The sequence below is a fragment of the Acartia tonsa genome, chromosome 10 (assembly GCF_053477335.1).
Source record: "Acartia tonsa isolate MP-2025a chromosome 10, ASM5347733v1, whole genome shotgun sequence".
Classification (NCBI taxonomy): Eukaryota; Metazoa; Arthropoda; class Copepoda; order Calanoida; family Acartiidae; genus Acartia; species Acartia tonsa.
The window spans coordinates 9,265,963-9,288,384 of record NC_137269.1 but is presented as its reverse complement, the minus strand read 5'-3'; the positions used below and the strand labels follow the sequence as shown (position 1 = coordinate 9,288,384).

Here is a 22,422-nt window from a genome sequence, read left to right as displayed (position 1 = left end):
CAAATTCTTTAACAATTTCTGTCCTATTACGCCTGACATAAAAATAGTCTGTGGGTTAAAGATTACATTAACAAAAAAATCTAATAACTGGAACATAAAAGAATAATGTAAAATAAATTAGGTTTCTAATATGAATGCTTTCATATGGTAATACTAAAACTCTAATAGGATTATTCAAATTCTATTCAAATTTCAAAGATATTATAACCAATCATCATTTCAAAATTTCAGGGGTGTATGAACACGAACAGAGGTGGATTCTTAAAAAAAAATTAGGCTACTCGCTGGTGAAGCAAAATTATTCTTTTGAAAAATCCTCCAAAATCGCATTAAAAATCTACAAAAATTAACCAAATTCTAATGTTAATAAACCTTTTTTATGATTTTGTTAAATTTTTTTGATTTTGGAGGATTTTTCATAAAAAAACTTTCAATTATTGTATTGCTGAGAACCGGTTCTATTACAGCAGATATAATTTGGATTCTTTCTTACAATACAGCTAATATGATTTCTGAATTAAAACTATTACTTTATTCCTGCTCTATAGACTATAATATAGATTAACTAACTCTAAGATAGGGAAAAACATTCATAAATATAGATAATCTATCTATAATACAAGTAGAACGATGTCTGTCTGTCTGTTAATCTAAATATATCTAAACTGGGTTTGGGAATTTAGCTCCCCCCCCCCTCAAGTGCCCCTAGAGGCCTCTGGGGCCCGGGGGCGAAGCCGCAAGTCCTTATAATAAAGTAAAAGGATGTTTGTTTGGCTGTTTGTTTGTACCGAAGAATCTCGCTAACCGCTGAACCGATCGGGTTCTCCTTAGCTTCTCATAGGTCCCGGGAAGGTACCACCGACCTCCCAAGAGAAATCCATTAGAACCCCCCCCCCCCAAAAAAAAACTTACTTTCAAAAGAATCTAAAATAAAAAAAATGGGGTTTGGGATTCAACTCCCTCTTTCTCATGTGCCTCTAGAGGCCTCTGCGGAGCGTGGCCGCTAGTTTGTTACAATTGAGTAAAATATTCAAGGAAAATCTAAATATTTTAAATAAATTTGGCTTTGATATCGATAAATACCCGCTGGATTAGAACCGGTTCTCCAGCAATACTAAAAAATCAAGTTAAGAATAGTATTTCAGAAATTTTTACCGATTATGGAAATAAACTAATTAAACAGTTTGGGCTGACAAAATTGTTTTTTTTTTATAATATTTCATTTTAATATCCGCAGAAATCTGTCTATAATACGATGCGATAAATAACTTTTAATGAGTTATAATGTTTTTTTTTGTATTTATTTCTAAAAACCTTTTAAATATAGAATTAATTCTTCTTATAGAGGAAAGGAAAGCGGAGATATTAAAATGATGAAAAAATTAAATTATATTTTTTGTACAGTAACAAAGCTTCTCTTTAGCCATTTCAGTCCGTATGTCTGTTTTTATGTTTAGGTACATAGTATTTTTGTAAACTGTTTCTTAGCATAAATTTCCAGTATGGCTTTGAAACCAATTAATTAATATACACTGGATTAGAACCGGTTCTCATCCATAATGAAAAATCATGTATAGCATCGTATTATAGACAGCTTTCTGTGAATAATGAAATAAAAATAATGAAACTAATACCAGTTTAGTAAGCCTGAGCCGTCGGCCCCTTGGGGCTGACAAAATTGGTTTTAATCTTATATTTTTTCACAGAATGGGGGGGGGGGGGTTTGTAAAATCGAATATATATTTTTAAAATTCATGTTTGTGATTATTTACCCCCTCCCCCCCCCCTATTGATTTCCCGGGTACACAATGTGGTTATTCCGTTTCTTACAAACACATCATCTTCTATAAAAACTTTGCAATACAACCTATTTTAACTGAAAACATTGGGCGATTCTTCGGGTAATAGAAAAACCTTGGGGGGTTCAAAAAGAAGTGTGTTAACCCCCCTACACTCCCCTCCCGCACGCTTCTGTTATTTAACAGCCAACCAAACGGAAAGACATCCTATCACTTCTAATATTGAATAATACTTACGTTGGTATTTCATCCAGAAGATTGTGGCTGATGTCAATGGTTCGAACTCCGCTCAGCCCACCAAAAGCTCCGCGTCGTACACTATTTCAGATTTTTATAACATTCTTTTGAGGGGTGGGATAATTTTTCTAGGAAGGGTTGTGAAAAGTTACTCCCCAAAAAACATTCCTTAAAAACTCTCCAAAGAACTAAAAGAAGCTAACTGTAAAACAGACCCATACAGACAGACAAACATCCTTATATTAAAGTAACCAAATGTCTGAAATGCTAATCCGATATGGTTCTCCTTTACATGTAGCCTCTCATAGGTCCAGGATACCACAAATCTCCCAAAAGAAATCGCCCATAGAAAAAAATAATAATCCCCAAAAAAATATTTATACATTTTCATTTCATATTTGGGCGGGGATTGACTACCCCCTCCCTCCCCCGTCCTCAAGTACCTTTAGAGGCCTCTAGGGGCGTATAAGATAAAAATGAAGTATAAAAATTCCTTGATATTTGATTGTGAGATAAATCTAAATCTAGGAGGGTAACAAGTTTCCCCAGGGCTGAACTATGTATCTCCTCCAGAGAATTGTAACTGAAGTCTAGGTGCCTAAACAAAAACATTGATGAACAAGGATGACAACATCCATAAGAAGCGAACCTCAAAAATTATGAATGTATATGAGGGAAAAATTTACTATAGAGCAGTGTCATACAATAAACATTAAACTTGATACAATAGGGAAATCACGAAACCTTTAAAATCACGAAAAATCTAGGAATCGTTCTAGCACCGCAATTAATAGACAAATCTAAACTAAACTTGATAGAAATATATGTATATGTCATAGTAATCTTTACTAAAAATTTCAGCTGTCTATCTTGAATAGGGGCTGAGAAAATCACGTTTCCCCCATAGCGTTACGCACTGACGGACGGACACAGAAAGTGAATTATAGAATAGCTCCGCTACTAAAATCCATTTAAAACTAGTGATATAAAAGGATAATACAATGGCAGCTATATTGATGCATATCCCCAATGATGATACACAAAATAAACCCCTTCTGTAGAATAAAAAGAGTGGTTGAAACCTTAGGACACTCAAAAATTCACTAAAGCCCCCAAAGTTGTTAAGACGTTATTTAGGGACTAGTGTAATTAACAGCCCGTTGTCTTTTCACTTTCACTTAATAATCCTTATACTAAAGTAACAGGATGTCTATGAGTTTGTCTGTGTGTTTGGAACCCCCTCCACACCAAAAAAAAAAAAAAATTTAAAGTTTTAAAAAAATGATAAATAATAGGGGGGGGGGGGGCACCTGGCAAACCCCTCCCCAATTTTTTTACTTTTTCTTTTAAAATCTTAACTAATAAACTGGGTTATAAAATTCAAGTGTATAACCCAGGGGGTAGCCGCTAGTCCTTATAATAAAGTGACAGGATGTCTGTGTATGTTTGTAACGAAGGATCTCTCTAACCGTTGAACCGGTTGGGTTTTCATTAACAGGGTAGCTTCTCATAGGTCCCGGGAAGGTTAATAACTATTTTGGGGAGGGTACAACCAACCCTTCCAAGAGAAATCATAAAAAATCAAATTTTTTGTTACTTGGAGACTTGAACGCAACGTAGAAAAAACAAACATTTAACGTGCCACAAGATGCCTCTAGCTGCGTATCCGCTAGTTGAATATATTGGAATATAAGAACGACGACTTTTCGGGAAGAGCATCAAAGTTTTTCGTTTGTTTATATGCTACTTTAGGTCCTTTTATGTTAGGTTATATTAGGTATAATCTTTAAATCTTTACAAAAAAAGCAGCAATCTATCTTAAGTCGCAGCCGAGAATCCCATTGCGTTACGGACTAACGGAGGAGCTGACAGACTAACTGAAGGACAGACAAAAAAATTATAGAGAAGCTTCGCAACTAAAAAAAACCATCAAAATATATTTCAAAATGTTCGAATCAGATATAAATCTAAGATTAGATTTTACTGAAGTATAATAATGAAACCTACTTTTTTTAATCTCAACAACTTTTTGTACCAATTTTTAATGCATTTCTCTAATCCTTATATTCACATTATATAGAGTTGAAAGTTGATTTAAAGATTATCTAAAAAAGTGAAAAATATTTGGGGATCTTAACCCTTAACGGTCGGGGGGGGGGGCGTTGAACGCCCCCCCATCCGGTTTTTTCTATCTCATTTTCTGTGTGTGAAAGATAAAGAGCCCAAACTGCTTGACTTTTTAAGTATGGGTATGACACATAACTGAGAGTTGGAATTTTTTTAATATCTCCATCCTGGCGGGCACAGGATGCCAGCAAACCTGGCAGGGTCATCCAGGTAAAGAGCAAAAATATTTTTTTGACTAAAACAAAGCATTTTATCATACCAAATTACTAAAAAATCCTCTAGTAGTACATCATTATATGAAATACAGGTGTTCAAGTCATTTTTAGGTTCCAGGTATGATCCTGCAGGTCCCGATCCTCCAGGTCTCCAGAAATCTTTAAAAGGCTCCTGTGGCCGCAATTTTTGATCTAGAGACTTCAAATTTTAAACTTAAGCTTTTCTGATATGTCTACATAACGTATTAAAATTTCATGAAGATCCGCCGCCGTTTTCCTGCCGACCGCCGACTGCGGCGGCTGGCAGCTGCCAAGTACAGCTGCGGCCGCTGAAGATTATATATTGATATTTCTAATGTAAAATTTACATAAAGATAAACATTTTCTGGAAAAAAAAATTTCTTCTAGCTTCAAAAATAAGAAAAATACAGCCGTTTGAAATTTTTAAGTAAAAAAAGACCTAAAAACAAAGGTTGTTAAATAAAAGGGTGAAGGAAGCGAAAATTGACTTAGACCTATAAAAAGTCGGAAATTCATTATCAAACAGGGGACTTGCACAAAAAAATTTATCCCTCTAGCTCTAATAGGAACTGAGATAATAAGGGGGGGCGTTGAACGCCCCCCCCCCCCCCCCGACCGATTAAGGTGCGGCTAGGGGCCCGACTGTAAAGGGTTAAGGGACAAGGCAATGGACGTTAAATTGACATGCATTCTTAACTTTTCAACCATTAGATATATTAGATATTTTTTATCATTTATTATTCTCTTCAAATGTAAAAATTTCTTTATTTCCCAATGATAAATATAATTGATAGATAGATAAATAAAAGGATCAATAGATAGATAGATAGACTGATATATAGGGATAAGACAATGGCCGATAAATTTATGTAGATTCCCAATGATAATCAACAATTGTTAGATAGATAAATAAAAGGATGGATGGATAGATAGATAGACTGATATATAGGGATAAGACAATGGCCGATAAATTTATGTAGATTCCCAATGATAATCAACAATTGTTAGATAGATAAATAAAAGGATGGATGGATAGATAGATAGACTGATATATAGGGATAAGACAATGGCCGATAAATTTATGTAGATTCCCAATGATAATCAACAATTGTTAGATAGATAAATAAAAGGATGGATGGATAGATAGATAGACTGATATATAGGGATAAGACAATGGCCAATAAATTTATGTAGATTCCCAATGATAATCAACAATTGTTAGATAGATAAATAAAAAGATGGATGGACAGATAGATAGATATATCTTGGTTTAGACTTTATTACATAAATATTTTTAAGGGGTGGGGGGGGGGGGGGATATGTTTTTTTCTCTCAAAAAAAAACAATACTATTTTAAATTTTGATTATCTTGTCATAGCCCTACAGGATGGGGGCATAACACACGAAAATTCAATTATTATTACTTGTAAATATTATGGTTTTAGGCCATTTTCATTATCTTGTCATCGCCTTCAGGATGGGGGCGTAACTAACCAGTATTCTATGTAAATTTGATGGTTTCAGGCCATTTTGCTTATCTTGACATTTCCCCACAGAATGGGGGCGTAACTAACCAGTATTCTATGCAAATTTGATGGTTTTAGGCCATTTTTGTTATCTTGATATTACTGTATTATTCTATTCTTTTGTTTGTGATATTTTTTAAATACTTTAGGCCAAAGATATGTGATAAGTATTTTCTAGTCTTTCCTTTATCAATAAAAATTATATTTTTTTATATATTTGTCAATTACTGATACTACTAGAATAGTTGCTACTCTATAATTCACTTTGGACGTTCAAAAATTACATTATCAATATCCCTCCCATTATTATCAATACAAATATTAGCAAAAGTTTTAAAACTTCTTCGAAATGGGCTTTTTTAACCGAAAACGGCGGCACCTATAGCCAAAATCTTAAATGTGATATAAATTGTTTTGTATGTTAGTTGTAGCTCTATCAATTACATGAGGTTATGTAGTTTTCAATTACGGATCGTATCAAAGTTCTAAAAAGTGTTCATCTCACTTTGGGCGTTCAAAAATTACATTTTTAACTTTTTGGGCCAAAAAACCGGGTATTTAGGTCGCAAACGGGCTTTAATGCCGGGGGAAAGCACCAAAAAGGGCCAAAAACGGTTATTAATGCCGCAAGGTTTTTTTACTCACGCCGAACCGGGTTTTATTGCAACTTTCCTGTGCACGCCACTAGAGCAAAACAAAAAAATTGGAATTCCGTTTTGACCATTATAAAGCTTCCCTGAAACTTTCAGCTCGATCGGCCCATAAAAGTGGCGCTCGGCACTAATGGGTTAATGATCAATAATAAAATTACCCCCAAAGTAGGTTAAAATTATTGGTTGAAAAGTTTGAATACTACTAGTTTGGATCCAATCATAAAATTCTGTGTAAGTCCCCAAAGTTTTCGAGCCAACAAATAAGATGACGGGGTTAAAAACTATTCCCTCTCTACCATTATAAGATTAGTTATTAATCGCATCGTATCTTAAACAGCTTTCCACGGATATTAACATGAAAAATTATAAGATTGAATTTATTTTGTTAGCTCAGAGCTAACAAAAGTATTATTATTTTTTTTATATTTTTATTTTAATATTCGTGGAAATAGTCACATTCAAGTGCCCGAAGGTATCTCGAGGGTTGGCTTAAATTGTCTTAATCCCTAAGATCCCTGATAAACCCAAAATTTTTAGCACTTAAAAAAATCTATGAAAAGATATTTTGCATATACTTGAAAATTGCTTCAATATGGGCTTAAATTTTGCATAAATGAATTTGATTTAAGTTTTCATAGTAAATACAATTCATGTAATTCAAAATTCAAAGGGTCAATTTTAATGCTAAATTAATTTATTTCATAATACATATTTTTCACATTCGACTATAACGATTAAATTCGAAAGTAAGCCTTTCGTAAAAAGATTATTTTTGATCACTAATATTTACACTACAGTGGTGTTAGGGATCTTAAGCGATAAGACAATAAAATATAAATTGCAGTAAACATAAGTTTTTAAGCCAACTTACGGGTTAGATTGAAATCTTTTTAACATATCAAAAGAGCCAAAACCCTGCCCGACCTGCTAAATGAGTAAAACATCAACTAAAATGATTTACCTTAAGCTATACAGTGGTGAAAAAACGCCTCTGTAAATACTTTTAAGATTATTGTGCTTCATGATGATGGTATGCAGCTCGTACAGCTTGGGGAAGGTGCCTTTGGGTATGTCTTCTATTTGGTTGTAGGACACGTCCAGCACTGTTATACCTTTCTGATTTGTCATGGGAACCTATAATATTTGAATTAAGGTTTGGTCGGATATTGAAACTATCCGGATACTGGATATTAAAACTCTCCAGATACTGGATATTGAAACTATCCAGATACCGGATATTGAAACTATCCGGATACCGGATATTAAAACTATCCGGATAACTTATATTAAAACTATCCAGATACTGGATATTGAAACTATCCGGATAACGGATAATAAAACTATCCGGATACAGGATATTAAAACTATCCGGATAACTTATATTAAAACTATCCAGATACTGGATATTGAAACTATCCAGATACCGGATATTGAAACAATCCAGATTCCGGATATTGAAACTATTCGGATACCGGATATTAAAACTATCAGGATACCGGATATTGAAACCATCCGGATACCGAATATTGAAACTATCAGGATTCTGGATTTCAAAACTATACGGATACCGAATATTGACCCTAATTTGAATTAAAAAGCGAAAAAGACAAAAATAAAAAGTAATAGACATTTTATCAGTGACGTGCATGACATTTCACCAAGGGGGTGTTAAACCATTAGAAGGTGAAAAAAGGGAAGGCGGCTCTTCCCTATTTCAATTTTAAGTTGGGTGTTGATGAAACCCCTCTACTGCATGTTTCTGGGTATATGAATTACAATGTAGAAAGATATCTGTCTGTTTGTAACGAAGGATCTCGCTAACCACTGAACCAGCATGGTTCTCCTTTACAGAGTAGCTACTCATACGTTCTGGGAAGGTTTATTTTGGGCAGGGAACCACCATCCTTCTAAAAGAAATTGCCCCTAGAAAAAATCCCACCACTAAAATTTTTTTTATCCCTTCTTTTTAAATTTAAAATAAAGAAATTGGGTTATCAAATTCAACTCCTCAAGTGACCCTAGATGCCTCTAGGGGCGTAGAGACAGAGAGAGAGAGAAAAAAGACAAACAAGGAGAGAGAGATAGAGAGAGAAGAAAGGAGAGAGAAAAGAAATACAGACACAGAAAAAGGTAGACCAATTGAGTTATACGCCTATTTTTAGAAAGCTTATTTTTTAGTTTTGAGCAGGTTTTTGTACATATACTTTAGAGTAGGCTAGGTTAAACATAAGATAAACTAAAAAGGATAAACTGTACAAATATAAAAAATTTTTTTTTTCAAAAGCATACACCTCTAAAATGCCTTAGAGGCTAGGGGCAAAGAACTATTCTAAAATAAATTGACAAATTAAAAAAAAAGAATGAAATATTTGAGACAGAAATGCAATTTATTTCTAGAACTAGGTTAATTAAAAGAATAGGATATTTCCTTTTAAAAGCGAAGCTTTTCTATAACCATGGTAAGTCCGTCCGTCCGTGACGGATAGCTTTTTTTTGTTAATTTAGGCATGTTAGCATTGTCCTATCGATTTCAAACTTTGCATAGTGATCGCTGTAGTAGTTAGGTACGATTTAGAAAGCGTATCAACTGTATTATCATTACCAGAATGTCCGTACGTCCATTTTAAACATATTGATTTTAAAATTTTTTACGACAAATTTTTATGTGATAAAATTATCCGATTGATTTGATTTGGAATACTAATTCCTAGGACAACAAAGTATGATGTTATAAGCGAAGCATCTCTATAATCAAGTCCTAAAAATGTAAGTATGTCCTTAAACAATACCCTGTTTTTAAGCAGTTTTTTTTTAACAAATTTACTTTCAATTTTGCTTCGACTCTTATACATTTTTATTCTGATTAATGCCCGTTTGTCCTACCGTTTCAGAGCTTCGCTTTTATAGATGTTGTCATCCTTGTTTTACAGAGATGAAGCAAAATGAACGAAATATGAATCTACCTCTAAACTTTATTAACATGATTTTGCCTTTGGTAGCTTTGTCGATGGCAAAGGTTTGAAAAAAAAATCAAAGGAAGAGAAGTATGATAGTGTAATTGAATTGAAAGTGAATAGAAAACAGAGGAAGACACTAAAATTGCAGCTTTTCTATTATCAAAACTAAAGCATCTAGGGACTCTGTATTCAAAGTGCCATAGAGGGGCTAAAAAAATAGCTTACAACTATAATTGGACTTTAATCTTTTAAAATAGTCCAAAACCATCACATGACCTGTATGAAGCTTATCCTAAAATTAGAACCCAATCAGTTCAGTAGTTATTGAGATCCTAACTTCAGAAAAAAAATCCTTACTACTTTATGGATAACGAGCGGCTTCGCCCCTAGCCTCTAGGAGCTTTGCCCCAACAGGTTTGATCAAACAAATTTTTCGTATTTTAGATTCAAAATAAAAATAAAAAAAGAACCAGATTGTTTCAGCGGTTAGCAAGATCCTTCGGTACAGACACACTTACACAAAAACATCCTGTTACTTTATTATAAAGACTAGCGGCTACGCCCCTAGAGGCCTATATTGGCACTTTAAATGTTTAAAAAAAATAATGCGATACCTTGCAATGTTGCGAAGGGGTTTCTATCAAATTATTACGATACTTTGCAATGTTACGTAGGAGTCTCTATTCGAGAAGAAAAAAATTCGTTTTATTGTGATTTCTCTTGGGAGGGTGGTGGTACCCTTCCCCAAAAAAGTTATAAACCTTCCCGGGACCTATGAGAATCTACCCTGTTAAGGAGAACCCGATCGGTTCAGCGGTTAGCGAGATCCTTCGGTACAGACACACAAACAGACATCCTGTTACTTTATTATAAGAATTTACCTGCGACATATTGGTGAGAGCATTATGAGAAATATTCAGGATAAAGGCATAACTCGTCTCGTCAAAACCATTCTGTAGGACAAATTCATCTTCTTTTAAAAAATTGACATTTTGTGTGAAGATCCAATATGGTTATTAGAAGAGAGGCTACACAAAAACTAAAATCACTTAGTCTTAGATGATCTCAATCTCAGCTGCTATTAAATGCAAAAAAATATTTTATATTTTTGTTTTTTTTAAAAGTATTGTTGAGTATTGATACTAACAAGTTACAATTGCTAAATGACGTCAGCTGCGCTTTCGCCGCCATTTCTTCACAATTCCACATTTTATCTCTAATAGACAACTGGTATGAAAAATCCCAGATTTTTTTGTGAAGTGTGCCTTTTTACACCCCCGCCTTCTCCATTGAATGTCACTGAATTGAATATGCTAAAAAAAGTGCAGATTCAATCATTTTTTAAGTTTCGAAAAGGAAACATTTATTTTTTTTTATTTCTATATAAATAAAATTTAAGTTTGTAAAATCTGGTTTAGAAGGCCTATATATATAAACTCCACTTGTAGATTTAAACAAGAATCACAACATCCAAAAATATGGTCAAAACCTTAAGATTAGGATTCTTTAAAAAAAATTAGCATTGCTGCTCGCTGGTAAGGCAAAATTGTTTTGTGAAAAATCCTCTAAAATCGCATAAAAAAATCTACAAAAATTAAATAAGATCATAAAAAGTTTATCAAATGAGATTTTGTTTAATTTTCGTAGATTTTTTATGCGATTTTGGAGGATTTTTCACAAAAACAATTTTGCCTCACCTCCAGCTCAGATTGTTTCAAAATTGTCGAAGGAAGCTCAGCATTAGTCCTTGGTAGGTTTTAAGCTACTAGAGGCTAGAGGCGAATAAACGAACAGATTAAAACAGTTTATAGAAAAATCTTGTCCTTAAATAAACATATAAACCTTAAAATGTTTGAAAAGTGAAATGGAAAGTAAACATTTACTTTCTGCGGAGTTGACAAAAATACATGTCAACATCAAACAAGTACGATTACATCCAATAATATATATAATAATTTATTTTTCAGTATCGCTTCAAAACCGATTAATATCCACTAGATTAGAACCGGTACTCAGCCATACTGAAAAAAAATTGTCTAGCATCGTATAATAGCCAGTTTTCTATAAATAAAAAAATGTACAATCATAGAATTAAAACCAGTTATTTTTTATATTGTACATTTTTATATTTGCGGAAAGCTGTTTATAATACAATGCGATAAATAACTATTAGAGTTGTTACGCTGCTAGAATATTCCTTTTTATTAAAGTAATCCTTTCTTATTCTTTACTTAAAAACAAAACAATAACTATAAAATTTGACTGTGAGGGATGGGGTTAGAATCCCCGCCATAAATAAAGACGTTAAAATGTTTCCTACTGTTGCTATGTCAGATGCGCGACATTAATAGTTAGATTAGGTTGAGACTTGACCCAAAACAGGCGCAACACATTGCGTTGTCCAGTTAGGACTTCCAGACAAAAGTCGTCAAATCTAAGAGTTGGTTGTCTGTTGGGTGTTATTCAACCTAATTTAACCCAGGTGCTTGGATAAACAAGGGGTGACTGACTCTCCTTGGTTATTCTTTCCTGTTAATTGTTATTTGCGTTAATATTTGCTATACGAATTTTTAGATTAATTTTCATCTTTCATTTATTTTATTAAATACTAGCGGCTTCGCCCCTGGCCTCTAGGGGCTTTGCGCCAAGAGGTAATTAAAAAAAAATAAGTACTACTGGTGCTGCCGCCAGTAGTTTTATGTGAACTAACTTCTCCATAAGAAAAAAAAACTACTTCTCCATAAGAAATAAATCTAACTTCTCCGCAAGAAAAAAAAATCGGAGGGGGGGTTGGGGGTGTCCCACCCCCCAAGAAAATAGCTTAAAACCACCACAGGACCAATATGTATATACTCTGAAGAGTAGAATCCGATCGGTTCAGTGGTTACCGAGATCTTAAGCTTCAGACGGACGGACAACAGACGGACGGACAGACATCATTCTACTTTGTATTATAGATAGACACAAGACAGTGGAACGAGACTCTACTTAACCCAACCTAAATATAGAATCAGTTTTATTTGTATATTTTATCGATTAATTTGAAATACATTAAATTATTATAATATAGTGTTTCTGATTTAGACTTTTAAAAGCGTAACCTATCTATGTATTTAACTGGTAAGTGCGTCTGTATGTCAACCGTGTTAAGCATGAACTACCCGGCCGTTTCTATTACTCTTTTCAACAACTATTCAAAGTAACAAATAAGAAATGTGAATAATAAAAAGAAGATAATTTCCTCAGCGATATTTGTTATTTTATTGTAGGATAAATCCAGGGTGATATTGTCACACTGTTTGAACGTGTTGTCTGGTATTTCAACTAAAAAAGATAACATTTTCCAGTAGAGTTTGGCCGGATATCCGGCTATTTTCAATATCCGGCTGGATACCGGATATTTTAACTATCCAGATACCGGAAATCCGACATTAGAAATTAGCCGGATATCCGGCATCCGGCCAAAAAAGTATCCGGCCCAACCCTATTTTCCATGGCCTCGAAAAAAGTTAATATCCGCTGGATTAGAACCGGTTCTCAGCAATACTTATATAGCATCGAATTACAAACAATTTTTTACGAATATCAAAATAAAAATCACAAAATTAATTCGTCCGGGCCTTTGCCCCCTCGGGGATAACCAAACTGATTTAATCATATAATTTTTCATATTAATATCCACGGAAAGCTGAATCATACGATGCGATAAATAATTCAATTTAATTGCAAGCACAATTGCAATTATGACTTTTAATTAAAGGTCGTGCAATCAATTTTACTGTTGAAACGAAGGCCTGGCTTTTTAGATTTGTATTACAACAATTGGATATAGTCTCTTTCTAGACAACGCCTCTTAAGGGGCGTTTCTTCGTATTTTCACAGAAGCTCTTCTCCTATTTCTAGCCACTGCGGGGGGCTCTAACCCTGCGGGGCAATCACCTAACCTAAAATAAACTATCAAAAGCCATTATGAAACTACGACAAAACGCCCCTTAAGAGGCGTTTCCATGAAAGGGACTATACCCCAATAATTTAATCTTAATAACATGCTCATGAAATCGTAAATTATAGAGTAGATGCACTTTAAGTTAATTTCTTACCTATTTGATTATATGACATATTTATGCTTGCAAGATACAACCCTGTAAAGGACTCTTTTGAAACCTAAACAAATTAAGAATTGTAATAACAAGTCACAGATAATTCAGCAACCTTATTTTGCTTTGAAAATAAGTAACTAAGCAACCTCATATACATAAAACATACATCTATTTGAAGTATATTTTTTGTATGTGCTCATTATTTGAACATTACAAGTCGTCATTACATTTCATCCCCCCCCCCCCCCATAAAAATCTTATAGAAATAAGAATAATCAATGATTTGAATAAGAATAGAAAAAAAAATCAATATTGGGCATCAAAAAGATTAAAATTTTGTCAGGATGGAAAAAAATGATGCATTGTTGAATAGAAAAAAAAGCTTAAAAATACTATATATAAAGACAGAGACGAATTTAAGAAAATGTTATTAAAAAAGATGATTATAACAGACGCGTACACAGGGCTTTAACAAGGGGGGGGGGAGGGGCCTTTTTGGAGTCTAAAGGCAAGACTTTTTTCTGTCTGGGGGGCATCTTTACGAATCTCTCGCAAATTAATGGACAATGAAATAAAAATTGGGAAAGATATAACCGAGAAAAAAAAACAATGTTCTTGCTAAATATTTTTTGGAAATTACATAAATACATTCAAAGTTTATCTATAATAAGACGAATAAGACCTGTCTTTGACAAGCACATAATCAAGTTTTGGGAAATGCTTTAAAAATTGTATAGAAAAATAAATAGATAGATAGATAACCTGACTTATTTGATTGTTAGATACATCTATTGTGTCGATGAATTGTAACTCATGAAATGTCTGAAAATATACAAAAACAATTATGATAACATCCATAAAAGCAAAACTGTGAAACGGTAGGACAAACGAACATTAACAGAACTGAATAATCAGAAATCCAATAATCAGACGAACAGGATAATTACATTACATAAAAAAATGTTGACAAAAAATCTACATGTTTTAAATGGGCCTACGGACGTTCTGGTAATGTTTTTCGAGTTGCTACGCTTTCTAGATTGTACCTAACTACTACAGGAATCACCATTCCAAGATTTAAATAGATAGGATAAATCTAACATGCCTAAATTCACGATAAGAGCTATCCGTTATGGACGGACCCTAATTATAGAGTAGTTATTTCTTTCATTGTATTATAAATAGCTTTCAGCGGATATAGAATCTACAATTATAAGATTAAAACCAGTTTTTTTTAACCCCGAGGTGCCGAAGGGGTAAAACCTGTCCAACCATTTCATATTTACTCTAAAGTAACCCGGAAAGGGAGGTAACATTGGTCTGTTTATTACATTAGTCCCCTAAGTTTTTGGCTCAACAACTTTTATTAAATTTTGATTGGCTGGTTTCATACGTTTCAGCCACTAATTGTGAGCTACATAAGTGGTAATTTTCAATTGGGGTTGTACATCAATTTATCTGCCATTGTCTTGTCCCTTTAGATCTCTGAATATAACCCAAAATAGTTTGTTTATGGTCCGCGTTCAGTTAGAGGTAAATTGCCACTGGACATAATATATTTCAACTAGGGTTGGGCCGGATACTTTTATGGTCGGATAACGGATATCTTGCTGATTTATAATGCCAGATATCCGGAGCCGGCCGGATATCTGGCCAACGTTCGATATCCGGCAAATTACTGGATATCTGGCATTAGAAGTCAACCGGATATCCGATATCCGGATAGTTTTAATATCCGGTATCCAGCCGAATATTGAAAATGGCCGTATATCCGGCCAAATCAGATATCCGGCCCAACCCTAATTTCAACCTTGTTAATGATTCTCACCTGATAGTCAATGCTCTTTAATTGGTTTCCAGACAGGTAGATACCACCGATACGCCTAAATAACAAAATAATGAATTCAAACATATCTTGTGTCTGTTTGTAGCTTAATATCTCACTAACTGCTAGACCGATATGGTTCTCCCTTACAGTAAAGCTTATATAATCATTTATCCAGGAAAGGATTTTTAACAATTTTTGGGGATGGTATAACCACCCTTTAACAATAGAAAGGTAACCCCTCCATTGTTTTAAGGAGGTGGGTTAATCTCCCCCCCCCCCATCCATTCAGAGTGTCCTTAGAGGCCGATAGGGGCGTGCTCGCTAGTCTTATTTTGATATCCCCTTTTGAAACCATTTAACAAGTTTTTTTTCCTTTTAGTCAGATACTTTTATAGTGGCTTTTTAATTTGCTGTGCTTTTTAAAAGCGAAGCTTTTCTATAATTAGGGTCGGTCCGTCCGTACGTCCGTCCGTCCGAGATAGATAGCTTTTATTCGTTAATTTAGGCATGTTAGAATTGTCCTATCGATTTCAAACTTTGCATCATGATTCCTGTAGTAGTTGGGTACGATTTAGAAAGCGTAGCAACTCTATAATCATTACCAGAATGTCCGTACGTCCATTTTAAGCATGTTGATTTTTCTACTTTTTTAACAACAAATTTTCAAGTGTATTAATTATCCGTTTGATCTGATTTTTTGATTCCTGGGACAACAAATAACAATATTATAAGCGAAGCAACTCTATAATCAAGTCCAAAAATGTAAGTATGTCCATAAACATTATCCTGTTTTTAAGCAGTTTTTCAACAAATTTACCTACAATTTTGATTCGACATTTATAGATTTATGTTCCGATTTTTCAGTTCAGATACTATACAAGTGTTAATGTCCGTTTGTCCTACCGTTTCAGTGCTTCGCTTTTATGGATGTTGTCATCCTTGTTTTTTTTGATAATTAAATAATTAAAACAATTTTGCTACTCCGTACCAAGACTTTAATTTAAATTAAAAGATTGAAAACCATTATTACTTCTTAAAATGGGCTGATGAGTTTAAATCCGCGTTAACCAGGGTTACCAACTTTTAAAACATGAAACTTTGTAATTTCATGTATATATAAATTAGAGTAAAACACTAGAGGGAGAAAGGGTTAAATAAACAACTGTATCTCCCTATCGCAACCTTTCTATTGGGTCATTGAAAATCAATCAATGGTGTCGCTTATATTAACACAGCCAAGAAGCAAAAAATAATCTATAAGCAGACGAAAGAGATCTTTGAAAAAGGAAGGGAGGTAGATGTCTGTAAATACATCTATACTATAGATCTGTTATGTAAATAATAAGGACAAATAAAGAATGAAATAATAATAAAATTTGCATTGGTTATTTTAAGTTAGAATTGTGAAAGAATTTGTAAGTAAATAAGCATTATAAGGTGCTTTTCCACAAGTGGCCGATTGAGCACCCCTTACTTTTAAAATGAATTGAAATTAAAGGGGAAGAGTAGTTTTTCCCAATTACTAATTCCTGAAGGGCATTTACTAACGGTGCCCTAACCCAATGAAACCCAAATTATGTTTTCCTATAATGGATGATTGGAACTTTGGAACAGATTTTCATTCCACGAATGATATTGTAATCGTTACAATATGTAATGCATATATGCTTTGATATTTTTGATGTAAGATTTTTTTGGTCACCCTGGTTCTTATCCTGCGAACTTTATGATGATTGAATAATGGTTTAATCTCATAATCACAAGATTAAAACATTTCAAACTCGAAAAAAAATGACGGAAGTAGAATTTATCTATGAGTTTTAGATCCGTTTTTTGCAGGTTTTTATCTCCATATAAAATAAACTAGCGGTTACCCCTAGCCTCTAGGGCCTTTGCCCCAAGAGGTTTCATCAACTTAATTTTTCGTATTTTATTTTTTAAAAACATTTGGGCGTTGATTAGTTGACCCCCCTTTTTAAATTTTAGTTTTAAAAAGAAAACTTTTTGGGGAGTTCAGTGGGGGGCATTTTTCATTTTTTTGTGCGGTTGGAAGTGTCCCAATCACACGATAATAGCTTAAAACCATCACCGGACCAGAAGGTAGATTCCCTGAAGAGTAGAGCCCAATCGGTTCAGTTGTTACTTAGATCTTAAGCTTCAGAAAGACAGATGAACAGACAGACAGACATAGTTCTACTTTGTATTATAGATATAATGTCTGTATGTCAGCTGAATTTTGATAACACTGAAATAATTAGAGTGTTATTATATCTCATCCTCGCATCGTTTTATAGACAGCTTGCCTCTGATATCAAAATAAATTATATGATTAAAACGAGCTTTTTTAGCCCCGAAGGACCGAAGGCCTCGCTAAAAAAAACTTGTACTAATTTTATGGTTTTTATTTTAATATTCGTGGAAATTTGTCTGTAATATCCATACATGATTTTTCAGTAAGGCTGAGAACCGGTTGTAATCTAGCTGATATCAGTCGGTTTCGAAGCCATACTGGAATTTTTTCCCCTTAATTTTAATACAAAACTAAGCTATAAAGGACTACATTATGCCACTAGTAATAAGTATCAAAAGAAAGATACTCTTATAAAGCTCTGTTATTGAATCATTCCATTTAAAATTGTCTGAATTTAACAAGTTCAAACTTGATTAGTGGCAGAGTAGCTATTAACTAGAAAATGATGTTTTCTCGTATTCATTCGAATCCGGTGGATAGGAACCGGTTCTCAACCATATGAAAAAACTATGACTAGAATCGTATTATATCCAGATTTCTACGTATATGAAAATGTATAATCATAAGATTAAAACCAGTTTTTTAGCCCGTGCCTTCGGCACCTCGTGGTAAAAAACTTGTTTTAATCTTATAATTGTACATTCTATATCCGCGGAAAGCTGTTTGTAATACGATGCGAGAAATAACTATTAAAGTGTTTTAAAAGTAATGATTATTTAATGTAAACGAGAAATTGTTATTAAGTTTATTCAATTCGCCCCTTACCAATTTTCAATTTTAGTTTGAAAAAGAAAAATTCTTTTTTTTGTTGTTGAAAATTTAGCGGTAAGCAAGATCCTTTGGTACAGACAGATAGACAAACATAAACATTCTGGTACTTTTATGTAAGTATGTTTTTTTTTCTATTTCTAATATGTGATAATGTGGGAAAGTAAATGCATAAAAATCCACCAAAAATTGAGACTTGTCAATTATTTAATATCATATTTCCCCTTTTCTGTCCAAACACCCGGGGTATTAGGTTAGGTAACACCTACAACAGACAACCAACTCTTTGATTGTACAACCCTTATCTGAAAGTCCTAACTTTGCATGGTATAGAGTTGTGCCTGTTTTGGGGCAAGGCATTCCACCTTCTCTAACAATTTATGTCGCGAATCTGACAGGAGTAGGAACCATTTTTAACGTCTTATGTTATGGTGCATTGTTGAGCCAAGATTCGAACTCATCACTTCACCGGCGCGACGATGAGACTTACCCTACAGCTCTAAAAGCCTGTCTTCCAATGTAAGAAATCTGATTGTTCTCAAAGTAAAGTCTTCGCATAAATCTCATTCCTAAAATAGAACAAGGAAAATTACATTAAATAGTAGCGAAGCTCTTTGAAACATTAAGCTATAAATAAGTTATAACATACATACAATGAGGGAGAGATAGAGAAAGAAAAAGAAAGAGAGGGTGAGAATGACATTGAAAGTTTAATTATTTTTTGTATTTTTTTCTTGTTGTCAATATTGGTTTTAAAAGAAAAGCTTTTCTATAATTAAACATGTCTGCCGTACTTCTGACCGTCAGTACGTAAAGGTTTTGAAACTCCATAGTGCTACCAGAAAGTCCAAACGCCCAATTAAAGAACATTCTGATTTTTAACTTTTTTCTATAATATATTTATTCTATTCATCCGATTTTTTTTTGGAAAATTGAACCCTTGAATAACTAGTTACAATATTATAAGCGAAACCTCTTCATAATTAAGTCCTAAGCATGTAAGTATGTCCTTAAACAATATCTTGTATTTAAGTAATTTTTTAGGAAACTTCTATACAATTTTGAATTGGTATTCGCTTATTAAGTTTAATCGTTTTTCATACCATCTAATTTTAGAGCTTCGCTTTTATGGATATTATCATCCTTATTTTTTTTATAATTTACCTCTAAAACTGTTGGTCTCAATTCTTGTTATCTTGTTGGATCCCATGTGCAGGACAACTAAAAATAAAAAATTATTATTATTTATCATTTGATTGCATGATCTTTGTCTGATTGTCCTAATGATTTCATATAGATAGCAAGAGCTGGTACTCTTTTTTGAATCTTTATTATTACAAATTCAAAAGTTAAACAATATTGCAATGTAAAAACAATATATAAGTTTTGAGTAAGGACGGTTAGGTTTTTTTTAAATAGGGTAAAATGAGGAGTTTCAAAAGTTTGTAATAATGCATTTTTTTTAAATTTTGAGGGGGATAAGCAAACAATTTATCCCCCCCCCCCCCTTCGACGTCTATTGTTTAAAGCAAAGTGTCTTTTTGTGAAGTTTCATATTGGTCTAATATCAATTTTAGGCTATGTTTATACTACCTTCCTCGAAGTTAAAAGCCCCAAAAAAGTTTGATGTAAAACTGCATTATTTAATCCTTTTTCCCTGATTTCTTTTGCATTTTTTACTCATCTTTATTCTAACAAGGATGACAACATCCATAAAAGCGAAGCACTGAAACGGTAGGACAAACGGACATTAACGATTGTATAGTGTCTGAGCTGAATAATCAGAATATAAAAGTATAAGAGTCAAAGCAAAATTGTAAGTAAATTTGTTGAAAAACTGCTTGATATAGGATAATGTTTAAGGACATACTTACATTTTAGGACTTGATTACAGAGTTGCTTCGCTTATAATATTATTCTTTGTTGTCTCAGAAATTAATATACCAAAAATTAGATCAAACGGATAAATAGTTCACATAAAAATTTGTTGTTTAAAAAGTAGAAAAATCAACATGTTTAAAATGGACGTACGGACCTTCTGGTAATGATTATAGAGTTGCTACGCTTTCTAAATCGTACCTCACTACTACAGAAATCACCATGCAAAGTTTGAAATTGATAGGACAATTCTAACATGCCTTAATTAACGAATAAAAGCTATCTATCTCGGACGGACGGACGGACGTACGGACCGACCCTAATTATAGAAAAGCTTCGCTTTTAAAAACCACATGATTAATTTCTGTTAATACCTTCGTATGTAAATGTTTATTTCGTGTTAAAAACCTATATAAGCTCTGGCATGCTATTGGACCATTTCATAATCATTAACGAACAAAGACAATCACGTCTAATATCAGCCAACATTATAATTGCAAAAATAACATCAGTAAACTACAATACAGTAAATCAGTGATATTGCTATTTAGATATACTAGCGGATACACGTCTCTAGGGGCACTTGGAGATAAGGTAACTAGGAAGTCGCCAGGGATCTAAAGGGATAATACAATGACCGATAAATTGATGTACATCCCAAATGATGATACACAAAATTACTTCATCTGTAGATTACTTGCAGTAGTTGAAAAGTTAGAACATTGGACATAATGAACCAACCAATCAAATTCAACAAAAGACCCCAAAGATGTTAAGCCAACGAATAAGAAAACGTTATTATAAAACTTAGGGGACTAGTGTAATAAACAGTCCATTGTCCTCCCCTCTCTCTCTTTTCATTTTAATATACAAGTATTATTTTTTTCTAGGTTAGTTAATTTGAAAGGGTAATGGTAACCTCCCAAGAATAGCTATAAACCTTACCAGAACCTATGGGAAGTTAAGTTACACTGTTAAGGAGAACCTTATCGGTACAGCGGTTAACGAGATCCTTCTTTACAGACGGACAAGGATCCTGTTACTTTAATATAAGAAACCACAAGTGAACATGTGGAAAGTAATAATATGCCTTTGTTTATAGAAAAGCTGCGATTTTTTGATGAAATATAGATAGAGAAATTAATGATTGATGGGCAAATTTACACTTTTGTAGAAAATTAATAGGTTATGCTTAATATGTATATTATATATGTATTATACGATTCTTAAGATTTACTTCTTTAAAAATATTTAAGATGAAATAGTTTGATTTTTTTTAATCTAAAGTAGTCCTAATTGTTAGAAAAGATATCTTTCATTTTTTTAACTTCCTCCAACCCCCCCCCCCCCTTGTTCCCCACAAAAAAATATTGTTTTTGAAAACCAAGAAATTTATTTTTCCTCTTTGGTGGGGAGAGTTGTTCCCAAAACAAAAAAAACACTTTAATTAAAAAAGCCCAATCGGTCCAGCGGTTAGCGAGATATCAAGCTTCATTAAGATATCTAAATAGAAAGTGTCATTATAATTTTTAAAATATTAGATTTGACTTAAAATCTATCTTGTATTTCAGAAAATTAGTCCTAGACCTATAAACAGTTCTTGTGGGGATAATACAAAAAATGGCAGACAATTAGTGGTTGAAACGTTTGTACACTTAACTTATTAAACAAACCAATCAACAAAGTTGATGAGTCAACGAATAAGAAAACGTTATCATAAAACTTTGGGAACTAGTGTAATAAACAGTCCAATGTCCTCTCCCTCCCCGAGTTCTTGAGACTAATTAACAGATTCAGATGAGCCTAGCTGTTAGCCTCGGGCATACCCTAGAAAAATTATGAATTGATGCACATTTCCAATGTTTGGGATTTGTACTTATGTTTGGGTTTTATAAACATTCTCTTATTTCTTGGTTTTTAAATTTTGGTTAATTTTTATTAAATCTTTATTTGTTGGGTCAAACTAGTAATAAACAGAAGGAGTAGTTTTGTTTATAATCATTGGAGGTAATAGTCTTTTTATAAGCGAACCTTTTCTATAATTAGGGTCGGTCTGTCCGTC

The 22,422-nt window shown here is 33.3% G+C and overlaps 1 protein-coding gene across 1 annotated transcript in view; it reads right to left on the bottom strand.

The window, feature by feature from the left end:
- LOC145329332 (uncharacterized) overlaps positions 1 to 22,422 on the bottom strand; it is a 118,305-nt gene that overhangs the window by 45,561 nt on the left and 50,322 nt on the right. Inside the window, exons 10-19 of the mRNA XM_080173391.1 lie at positions 19,647 to 19,703; positions 18,973 to 19,051; positions 15,464 to 15,518; positions 14,398 to 14,457; positions 13,636 to 13,699; positions 12,779 to 12,859; positions 10,417 to 10,490; positions 7,540 to 7,712; positions 2,532 to 2,634; positions 2,037 to 2,119 (exon numbers count right to left, since the gene is read on the bottom strand). Coding sequence (XP_080029517.1) covers positions 2,037 to 2,119; positions 2,532 to 2,634; positions 7,540 to 7,712; positions 10,417 to 10,490; positions 12,779 to 12,859; positions 13,636 to 13,699; positions 14,398 to 14,457; positions 15,464 to 15,518; positions 18,973 to 19,051; positions 19,647 to 19,703 — 829 coding nt within the window. The remainder of the gene's footprint in view (positions 1 to 2,036; positions 2,120 to 2,531; positions 2,635 to 7,539; positions 7,713 to 10,416; positions 10,491 to 12,778; positions 12,860 to 13,635; positions 13,700 to 14,397; positions 14,458 to 15,463; positions 15,519 to 18,972; positions 19,052 to 19,646; positions 19,704 to 22,422) is intronic.